Genomic DNA, 12,064 nt, shown 5'->3' on the forward strand with positions numbered 1-12,064 from the left:
CGGTCATAAATTGAAACTTTGTTCAATTTCGATATTAAGCTACTGGGGTTCCACATACATGAATTAAGACCCAGTATAATTGATGGCTCCCCTCCAAGAAGAACACCACATATCATGGTCTCAGTTTTCATTAAAGCAACCCCAAGAGAGCAGATGAACTGACTGAACGAAAGTAAGTTACGAACTGCATATAAAACTGCTGACGAAAAACATTATCAGAGTTACGGTGGTAATAATACAGTGAGGTAAATTAATGTTATTCAACAATTCTATTGGACAACTCTAACATGATATTCCTTTAAATCTCTCCAATCTATATCGGTTGTGGTCGTATCAACTCTAATTTCTTTAAACCAGATGATTATGAATGCTGTTAGACTGTCAGTCTGTCATTACCCTGGTTTTAGAACTTTCTTGCTTTTACCTTCATGCCCCATAGAAGGGTTCCAGGGGGGTATGCCCCTACCCTTTGACAAAGTTTTGTATGATTGAGGTGGCTTTAACAGTTGCAAAACAATATATAATGCAACTTTTGAAGAAATTTATACTCCAGACTTTTCAATTTTTTTGTCAAACTCACCTTCCCCCACCTCCATTTTTGGCAACCATAATAAAGATTTAGCAACCATAAAGAGAGTTGCATCACCCCACTTTGAATACCACGGTGTTGTAACACATTGATCAGCACAAAATATCTCATGATATGGTTTGACCCCATTTCCAAACAAAAGCAAATTCTTTAGAAGAAAAGTCTGGTACTTCAGACTAATTTTCAACATAGAAATCAAAAACATACTGTAACTAATAAATAAGAAATAAGTTTAATGGGAGTGACTACAAGACTTCCATAACAGACACTGTACATAGCAGAGAGGGGGAGTACTGTATTGATTGGATAAATGAATCACAGTGTTGATTGAATATTATAAACTAATACCGACTGAAACAGTCACTCTCTTCCCTCTTAATGATGACCCAATTCAAATGTGAGACATCGATGTAAAGAATAAAACTGCTCAAGACTAAGCTGCCTTCCATCTAAAGCTTTTCTTGAGATTAAAAAATGACCAAAATCTTCTGGTCATTTGCTACCAAACTTTACACCACAAAATTGCCAATCAACAACAATCATCTGGCCTGTTTATGTGTCACAGGTTTACAAATGAAATGCAAACACATTGTACATTATAACTCGTTTATTAGGAGAATTAGGAGATTATGACTGATTATTTAAGAACTGCCGATATATATCTTAAGTTATGGATCGAGAGATGAACATCCTGAACTATGTATTCATGGTTTGACATTTCTCAGCTTGGTCAGTATCACCGCTCTTAAAGTTACAACCCAGACCCAGACCACAGCTTTAAGCACGTCAGAATCCTCTCATGAGAGCGACACTTTCACTACAGAATTGAATTATTGCTGACAGGAGGGATGCATGGGACCTGAGAGGGTACCTCGTACCGGAAGAGGGTCCGAGATGGGTGCAAACTCTCACGACATCAGTGAGGCAATGCAGAATAGTGTGTCAGGATGATGGTATTAATCCATACCAGACAATTTAACAACTTGAAGAAGAATTTATGAACCATGTATGTCATCCTTTAGAAGAAATTACAAACATCCATCATACTTATCATCCTTGCACTTTCCACGAGTACGTTCAGAGGGACGCTGATTCACAAAAGTTTGGTAAGAAAGGCAGATTTTTTTTGTGATGGACATAAATATTCCATTATTTCTATAAAGACAGGCTTTTTAGAAAAAAAGTCCATTACAACCAAAAACAGTTAAACTGTAGCTGTTAAAGGGTTTGGAAAAGTGGGACAAAATTATTGAAAGGTACCCAATATTCAGTCAAGTACTCCCTTGCCAGAAGTCAATGTCACCCTGAAAATTTGTGAGCTGCATGCCCAGGACTGAAAAAAATTATGCACACCATGCCAAAAAAACAGAAATTCCAGGAAAAGGTCAAGAAAGTTGATGAATTTGATGGCTGTATAGGGTTGGAATATATTTTTCTAGTAAATGAAGGTTATAACTACATAGTCCACTTAATTTTGTATTCTTCTGACTTAATTTTAACATTATTCATCACGTAACAGATATGCTTGAAAATTGTTCGTTCATTAGTATGACACTAACTTGCTGATGGCAAACAAAATATTGTGAAAAAATTCCTTTGGCAGTAAAATATTCTACAGAAAAATGACTTAACAAGCGGAAAGGCAGGTTTGAAAGTTCATTTCGGGTCTTCGCTGTTATCTTTCCCAGAAAATGCTAAAATTTGTGAAGTTACAGTAATTGCCCCTTGATTACCATGTATATTAGATGATCAAGTGTGGTTCTCCGCCATATACAGGGCCCCATCCAACTTCATAAAGTGAACTGAAGTACCCAAGAAGCCTTCAAAATGTAAACTTAAAGGAGCATTCATGGTGTTAATTCCCAATTTTTCACAGCCAAAGCAGCCTAATTCTGAAAGTCTTGAACCATCCAAAGATACTGAAATATACTGACGTCTTTTCTCAGAGGTCCCACACGAGAGAATTTTTTTTGTGTGAAACTCTTTCTTACGTTTTTATGTCACTTTACGTTCGGAAACTGGTGTAAACTTTCTTTCCTTGGAAAAATATATATATCCTATTGATGGATATGATCAAATGTTACAAAATTATTGCCTTTTTACACCTCAATGACTTGAATCTAAATGTAACCCTGAATGCTATTCTGAAGGGGATTTCAGGGTCTTGGCACGGTGCTTTTAAACTGCAAATAATCTCTGAATGTACCTTTAATAATGGTAAATATATATATACTTTGTTTTGTAATTGCATGCCACACTCAGAGGATGATGAGGAAAGTAAAGCGTGGTGGATATCACTCCCATATGCAGGTATAACGCCTACAAAGTCAAGAGTAGCAACATATGCCTGAACCCATAAGGGGTCGCAAAAAAACTTAAAGGTGGCACATGGAATCCATCACCATCACCCTCCATCGCCCATGCATGGTTGACACTCTTGATACCGAGAAGTGGAAAGAAATACCCGCAAAATACATGTGACAGGCCCGATATGGCCGCTGGAAAGATTTGTTCCCTTACAAACTATATATATATTCAAAGTCAACCAATATTTCACATGCTTTAATATTAACTGAAAATCATAGGACAGAAATGAGGTGGACAAAGTAGAGGTTCATGAATGTGAGGGTGCCAGATGTATAAAGAGGAAACATGGATGACATTAGGCAAATTACAAAGGTCATGTATGCCAACATATCTTTTCGGTCTAACTGTAGATATCGACGTAACGTTTAGGGAGGATCGATAGATAAATGTTTTTCCCAAAATGATATACATGTCGAACAAATATTGTAGACTGTCATTTCTTTCCCGAAATTTCTGTATTTCTAGTCTCAGGAGTTCCTTTCAACTCTGCGATAACAGATGGTAATATTGCTTTATAAATGGCCACATAAGTACACACTGTACGATTGACTATGACCCTGACTCAGACCGAGGGTGGTGACCTACTTGTTCATACTAAGTCTGCAAACCCCAATGTAGTTGTATGATTGATGAGCACACATCGAACAACTGATGAGCACAAACTGAATGAAATGCTTTCTATTAATAATTGGGGTTCTATAAGGTCACATACAAAGTTGTAAGCACGCGACTACTTACATTTGTTACAACTGGGTAGTTGTGGCAGTGAACTGCCCCATAGTGCACAACCATGCATTTCCGACTGCCAGCCAGCCGGCCAGCCAGTCAGGGAGAGGCTTTAATTCGTCAGCTTACCCACTGAAGGATCAGTCGTAGTAGTTACAAGCACATGTGCACACAGACTGACCATTCACAAACTTTTGACGTTAAGATGACCGAGTTAAGCTTTACACTGGCCGACACTTACAAACCCTCCTACAAATGTACTGCTTGTAAATTCTGTGCTTCTTGGTTCGTGTACTTTTTGTCTTTTCATCACATTATGACTTACCGAATCTGTGATGCGAAGTCCTACAATCTGCAGCCATAGCTCTTCTCGTAAGCTAGGCGGGACTCCCCTTCTGGCAAACTGCTGAGATACGGCCATGTTTTCCGCAGCTAACACTCTCTGGCCAAGTCTGACCCTTTGAGTATCAAATATTTCTGGAAAAAAAATATAGCCATTAACATATATAATTCCTTAGTGTACGAGACTTTTCCAGATAATTTATTGATCTTAAATGGATGACTCTTAACATTACACTCTGAGATGTATGGATTAAAAATAAAGCACAACTTAGCCCCCCCACCCCCCCCCCCCTTACCCAAGATAAACATGCTGTTACAAGCTTACTTATGTCATAAAGCTGTGGGTGCATTTAGCACTAGAAAACACAACCTTGGTCAATTATAATTTCCCAACGTTTTCCCACGTGTTCTCGCACATCAAAATACAACAATGTGCTGCAAAAAATCTCACCCACCCCCCTTCCTACCCAAAGTGCAACATTACCTGATTACTATCCTAATCCCTAATTAATTAGACACAATCGGTGGGGGCTCTTAGTCTTAACACTTGGAGGGTCAAATGGGAGGGGGGTGGGGTTTTCAGGCTGGAATGACCCAACTGTGCTGAAGGCGCTGAGGGGAACGTGAAGCATGAGGTCCAGGGACAATGCCCCAGTGAGGGACCAGGGGATGAAGCCCCTGAAAGCTCTGAGGTATTTACCAAATTGTGGGCATTAGAATGAAGCATTGAACTATCTTCAAATGGCACTGGATGGGCAAGAAACAGACTACAAAAATCACAATTTGACTATTCTTTTTATAATAGCCTAACTCTGACTCACAGCCAGTGGATTTGATGCATGTAGGGGTTGTGGGTAGGGGGGCTGGATGATCACGGTAGGGGCTGCATGGGGCTTTGGAACAATAATTCCACTCAAGCTGTCTTACAGGAAGTACTAATGAGACAACTACTTATGATGAATGCCAAAAAAATAGCTTGTAAGACATTTGAGTAATATTTTATTTCATTTTACTTGCAAAAGTTATTTATTATACCCAAATTCCCTCCTAGTATCTCTGGTCTCTTTTCCTTTAGTTTTCATTATTTTTTCAAAAATATTTTGATCCACTCCCCAACACCCAACCCCAATGCTAGATAGTGATTTTTTTACAAATTCAAGATTTTCCTTGTATTCTTGGGAAAGGGAACAATGTACATATATCTCATGGACCATATGTTGAAGATCTAGCTCATTATCTGTGAGAACCGCCATCATAATACGTGTGTTGATATTCAACATTCATGTACATACTAAGTACTGTACAAAGTGAGTGTCAGACATTAGTTCGTCACGTTACGCACAGCCATGGGCAGCGTTGTCAAACACGTTTTTTAGTGTTGTAGATATACTGTATGAGCGTGGGACTGGGAGGACAAGCCAAATGCTGCTCATATTTCAGCGAAATTGATCAATCGGCATACTTCATCTCAGCAGATAAAATGTAAGTGCGCATCCTCTTACAGAGTTTAGCAGGGCAGAAGGCAATTGGTCCAACGATCTCACTCAAAGGATGCGAGGGATGTTGGTATAATGTGTAAATAAATCAAGACTCGTTCAGCAGAAGGGCCACTATGTAAACAAACAAAACGAGCCTCGTTTTTAATACTGTACCCCATTTTTTAAAATGGTAGTAGAATAAATGGTAGAATTACAAATGTCGTTTCCATTCATCTTCGTACAAGTCTGATCCTTCTTAATTTGTAGATACATTTCTAGGAGAGGCACTGCCCAAGATGCGGGCACCAGCCGCCACTGGAAACAATAGAAAAGATTAGCCCAGAGCCTTACATGCAAAATTAGGTTATAGACAAAAAACACACACAAATGTATCAACAAACTGTAACTGAAGCTGAGAATGAACCATGAGAATGTCGATAACGATTTATGTAATATGTAATATGTAAAGCAACAGTCCACCCGAGTGTCCAACTGTATAGGATATAGAATGTTAACTTCTTGACCAGCTCTGTCTGGTTTTGTTTTCTTGTTTGTTTTTTTGCTTTGGTTTTATAAATTATTCAGTTCACAGGTTGAGATGAGAACATGAGATTGATTTCTTTAGACGCTGTCCTAAAGACATCGTCCCAGAGGGAATGAGCAGAAAAGAGCAGAAGGAACGCTGAAAGCTGAGACAAAACTCCGGAAGTGCTCTCTGCCAGCAATGCATACTTAAAAAGTCTTGGGACTGTAACAGGCACTACCCGAAAAGCCTACTACAAAATGATGAGTCGGCTCTCTGCAAACTACAAAATATATGATATATGTGACATATATATGTAAGATTCTATAAACTCTTTACATAACACTCATATTCAACTCCAAACTGAGAACTTACAAGAAAATTCCAACTCTTAGAACACCATCAGATTTGGTGACATTTTTTGAACCCCTCCCCCCTAAGTCCCTCGCAACGCATGGCAAGTGCATTCTTCCTGGATACGTATAACTTATGCAGTTAATGCATAATCTGCAAACTGCGATGCAAAATGGTCAAATTGCTAAATGACAAGACAATTCCAAAGATGTGAAGCATTTTTTTTTTACACAGAAACTATGGTATTTCAAAAGCAGCCTAACTTAAGAGCCTTCAGTATACTAGTGCACATAAGTCGAACGTTAAATAATTCCTTGCCTTAATTCCCCATGTTGGCTGTAACTGTAGTTTCTCTTTCAAATTAAAAGTAAGAAGGTTAAAAAATTTTCCAAATATTTAGTACTAAAGGAGCCTTATACCCATACAGTTTCTCATACTTCCCATACACCTTTTGTTTTTGTTTTATTTCATGTTTTTTGTTTTGTATTGCTTATCTTTCATTACGATCTTCCCTACCTATAGCAAATACCACCTGAGTCCCCAGTTCTTGGCCAAAAACAGGGGAGATTGAATACCTACCAGAGTTGGTAATTATGCTAGCCATACTGAATACTCCTCTGTACAAATTCATGATTAAACACATAGTGTACTATTTCAGTGGTCAAGCCAAACTTGTCCACACACACAGGGAAGGAGTGCTGGCCATAAGAGTAGTAGTGTTTACAATCATAGGGTGGCTGGTTAACTAATTAGGTGCGCTCAAGGATGAATACTAATGACAATACTTGGGGTAGATTATGCTATCAAGTAACAAATTATTAATGCTCTGCTGAATTTGAGGACTGTTTTTCCATAGGCTCATATTCGTTTTAAGCTTGCCTGACTAATCTGACGTTGATGTTGTTTTGACACAGTTGGCACCCCATGCTTTCCTTCTCTGTCGAAGAGGATGTTATAATATGAATCACAGTTGGCATTCCTTATAACTAATTCAAATTTCAAAGGTGAGGGGATCTCACCAGTATGCCCTTCCATATTGGTTACATTTTTCGGACAAATCGTTACAGCCCCCCAAATCAAATTGGGCTCATATGCCCATGTCGATCTCAACTGTATGTGTGTACAAAACAAATCTTTCTATATAATTGCAAAGCCTTTCCAAGGTAATTTGAAAATGATGGAGAATGTAAACACTGCATCTTGCCATATAGATTCTGAAGTGGCCAATAATGATACTGGCAACATACATAGATTTAAAAAATTATTGATATAATCATGATGAAATAAACAAAGGATAATGATCATGATATAAACCTAAAGCACTACAGGTACAAATTAACCATCACCCAGCCAAAACTTTTAATGGATACCAAAAGGACTTCACCGATCATCTCTGACGATATCAACTTGCACAGAATATTTTACAGTGTCAACTTCAAACATGTGTTTTGACCAAATGAGTATCACAGTCTATTTATTTATTTCTAAAACATTTAACATGAAGTATGTCATCCATTAACAATCAACGGACGAAGAAAACGATTTCCAGAAAGAGAAAAATGAGATGAATCAGCTAGGCATCTTCCTCTTTTCTTTCTTCTTCTTCTCCTTCTTCTTTTCTTCTTAGGCCATAGCAAAAGATCGATGCTTATAGCCAAGGACTAACAGAGAGAAGAAATTTCACTACCTTTCCCATTTTTCATTCTGGTAATGTTTTAACAGTTATCACAGGATGCCAGGAAATGAACCCAAGTGCTTTAAAATGCCAAAAAGCTTGACTTATGAGCAATTACAATAACCGTAAAATTTACGAGGGAAACCTTTTAGATGCGCAGGAGATGTAGGAGTGAAGACTCCAGAAAGATATACAACTAGGGAGGAGCAGAACTTGGATTTATGGTAAGACTATGGAAATGAGAGGACGGATCGGTGTAAGAACATGCCAGAGAAAATAAGAAAAGCTGTTACTGATGGCGATTAACAGTGACACCTTACGACAACAAAACATTATGGATGGAGTTAAGAATATTTTTCCAGTTATAAATTGTTCCGTAGGGAAATAAAATAGTTTGCTCTAGTGACACTAAAAGACATTCAATAACCACCAGGGCCCCCCCCCCCCATCAAATATTGAAAGTCCAGACAATGATAGATCCAATCAGGATACAATCATTGCGACCGCATATATCGTCACTTTCACTGCTGATTGTCTGACTAGTTAATATCTCAGGAACCATTTTTTTTTGTTCTTTGGAAGAAAAATAACAGCAATGTATCCTGAGCAATGATAGATACCGTGTCTATTGGGCATGTCCCCACCATACCTTTCTGAAAAAGCTGTCAGGTGTTACAAGAATGCATTTTATCTCATCTCTTGTAAAATGACATCTGTAAAGAGGTAAAATAAAATGGTCCAAAGATAGTCCTTTCTGTATCAACCATTTAGCTACTACAGGGTTGAAGTGATGTAAGAAGAGGGTTCTAACTATCTTAATTCATCTCTTAATTGTGTGGTTACCTGGGATCAATATAGAGAGAGAGAAAAATCCTTCAGTCAATCAAGTTAAATCAAATAGAAAATTGAAAACAATGTGTTAGGGAACAATCACAATTATGATATCATCAACCCCCCCCCCCAAAAAAAAAGAATCAGTAGAACTAACATCACACTTTATTCTACCACTAACATCTTAAAACCTTTGAAAACGCAAAATGTTCCATGATCTTTGATAGGAAAATTTATCAAACACAAATAAGACTGGGGGACTAAGAGCTAGGGACTGGTTAGTTTGGATTGATGGAGACCATAGCCAAAGGTAAGAGAGAGAGATACAATTTGCTTGATATCCAGTTAATAACTAAAAACAAGTTGAAGGTCGAGTAAGATATCTGATATGATCTTCCCTTAAGACCCTGCTAATGGAAACTTTGATGACCTCTTGATGATAAAAGGGAGGGGGGGGGTGGAGGTGCAAAATAGGATTGACTTTGAAGTTGTCAAGGTCAAACCAGAGAGTCAATTATGTTTTCTGAAGGGCTCTTTTTTATAGAAGGTGGCTGACCTTTCTGCTTTTCCCTTTGTGTCCTCTTCTTTCTTTTCTGTTTGAGTATACCACTACCCCTCTTCCCATCAATTCCTGTCATATTATGTTGCTTTTCTTCCTGTGTCTGTCCCTGTCCATGAACATGTTTCCCTTGCCCCCTCCCCTCCCCACCCCTCATTCCCTGCCCCTGTAGTAAGTTCTGCTCATGTTCATGTGTTCATTACTATTACAGTTCCTCTCCTGGCTCTTCATTTATTTCTCATACTGGCTTTCTTACGTTTATCTACTTTTGCACCATAATTTGCACCACTGTAACATAGTTTTTTTCCAGTACTATTATTCCGTAATACAATGAGTATGGCTGCAACAAACCCATGGGCTACATGGAAACTTTTTGAACAATTGGGGAAAACAAAGGACCCATCCCCTTTAATTATGCAATTATGTTTATTCATCGCCGCAAATAATGATGTAATTGCCCTACACAAAGTTTTTCGTTTAATTTATCTCCCTTGACTATTAATGGGAGAGAGCATGTAATGAAAACACTTAGCACAAATCCAGAACATAAATGCTGCCCTCGTATGAAACAATAAAACTATCTCGCAGCGACACACTTTCCATTTCAATGAATGACTGTTTATGCTGCATCATCAGCAGATCAATATCGGCCGATCAATACCGACGTTATCCAAAGGAGAATTTAGGCAAGCACTTGACTCGAGAGATTATAGTGGTGGGGTGAATATGGGGATATCTGTACCAGATCAGGTTTTATAAACCTGTATATATCCAAAGACAACGTACAAGTAGCATTGACTCTTAGGCAAGGTTACCTCCCTGAGATATAAGAAGAAAAAATTCCAAAAAAAAAGGGGGGGATGGGAGGGAAATAAAGACTTTGATATTGAAATGAATCTGTCTATGATTGTCAAGTGGGAGGATTAAGAGAGGTAGGAAAAAGAGAAGAATTTATGACGGGCAATGATCATATAAGCTGAATGGGGAGGACTGTCGAGGCCTTGAGTGAATCTTTCGCACAGGATCGATATAAAAAAAAAGGAGAAATATTGGGGAGCAACAACAAACGAAATTGGTCAGAAACAGTCGAAACTTTCACTGACGATTTCGTCGAGGTTTCTTTCCACGACAAATGCAAAGGTTCTTAGATACTATTTAATTTGCACTCTATACTTGTTTCGTGTTGCGGTTCCAAAAAACATCGCATTAGTGTTTGTTTGGTATATTAAATTAGCCGGGGTTCATCCTCGATCACCACATGGATAGAGCTTCAAATGAGTTTCAGTCGGCTTCCTAACACCCTTTGGGGATTACTAAACTAAACTATAGCTCACTAAACTAAACTATAGCTCTGTTTCTCTAGTCATCATACTTCTGTAGTAGGGAGTTACTGCAGCTTAGTATTGCTGCACACTGCTACAGTATCTTTCTAAGTATTTGCAAGTATTAGACATGTATCGTTTCAAGTTTTTGCAAATTGAACTCTTTGCATGTTTTTTTCCTTTTATTACATTTTACTTTATAAATGAATTATCCATACAACTCGTACGACTAAAAATACATAATAATTTGCAAAAAAATCCTGAAGTGAAAATAGGCCTTCTGGAAGATGCATCCTCTCACAGAAAAAGACAGGATCGAAGTTAATCTGTTTTTTTCTAGAACTTGAGTTTTCTTTTCAAGGACAGTCACATTTCCAAATAGTTCAGCAATTTTTAAACACTACAAGTCAACAGCAGGAATTCTAAACACGCGAATATGGACATCGAGTAACTAAAACTTAGACAATGCAGGTGTTGTAGTCGAGTAATTTTATCCGAGTAATGAGTACCTCTGAGTACTTCAAGTTATGAGTACCAAGTACAATAGTCCAAGTACTGCTCTTTATTACCCGAGTACAGCATATTTGAAGCCTTGTACCATCAGTTTTACGTAAATAGTTTGATATGTACGTACTCGTCCCTGAGCCAGTACAGAGTATTTAGAATCGAGTACTTAAGTACTTAGAATCGAGTAAAGTACAAGTGCTAGAGCATCCACTCCGAGTACTAAGTGATGAGTACCAGTACTTTGTTATCCGTATACTCTTCTTCAAGTGTGAGTGCCGAGTACTTGCAAAAAAAGTACTCCAGTAGTACTCAAACTACAACAATGTACACTGAAAAATAAAAGAGCTGAACTTCTACTGACTGAAAGCAGACCGTGTTGACAATTTCCAAATCTAATTTACCCTGAAATTGACTTTCCTGTCAAGGTCACAATAACTGTGCCAGGGGAAAGTGTTTTTTTTTATTTTTTTTTATTTTCGCTATCACTGTTGAAACTCACTCTGTGTTTATTATGTCTTGTTACTCTCATTGCAACTGGAAGCGAATAAAAATCTGACCCAGTACCAAATAACTTTTACAATAATGGGTCTCTCAAGACGAAAAGCCCTGTAATATTTGGTCGATATTTCCTCACATCATTTCAATCAGCATGCAAGTCCACTCTGTACATTGCAACTCTTAGAGTTATGTGTGTCAGGGCACGTACCCAGCTGGAGTCATTCCCTGGCTTATTGAGAGACCTTCCATTTTTGCATGCGTCCATCATTGGGTACCAGCAACTCTCTTGAAGG

General features: G+C 38.1%; 2 protein-coding genes across 4 annotated transcripts in view; one reads left to right on the top strand and one right to left on the bottom strand.

Annotated features, from left to right (window-relative positions):
- Positions 1 to 12,064, bottom strand: part of LOC139980018 (TBC1 domain family member 19-like) — a 146,627-nt gene that overhangs the window by 86,092 nt on the left and 48,471 nt on the right. For both annotated transcript variants that reach the window (XM_071991362.1, XM_071991363.1), the window contains exon 9: positions 4,008 to 4,159. In XM_071991362.1, coding sequence (XP_071847463.1) covers positions 4,008 to 4,159 — 152 coding nt within the window. The remainder of the gene's footprint in view (positions 1 to 4,007; positions 4,160 to 12,064) is intronic.
- LOC139980020 (cholecystokinin receptor type A-like) overlaps positions 1 to 12,064 on the top strand; it is a 108,843-nt gene that overhangs the window by 2,053 nt on the left and 94,726 nt on the right. The window lies entirely within an intron of this gene.

This window comes from Apostichopus japonicus, chromosome 14, assembly GCF_037975245.1.
Source record: "Apostichopus japonicus isolate 1M-3 chromosome 14, ASM3797524v1, whole genome shotgun sequence".
In the NCBI taxonomy this organism is placed as follows: Eukaryota; Metazoa; Echinodermata; class Holothuroidea; order Aspidochirotida; family Stichopodidae; genus Apostichopus; species Apostichopus japonicus.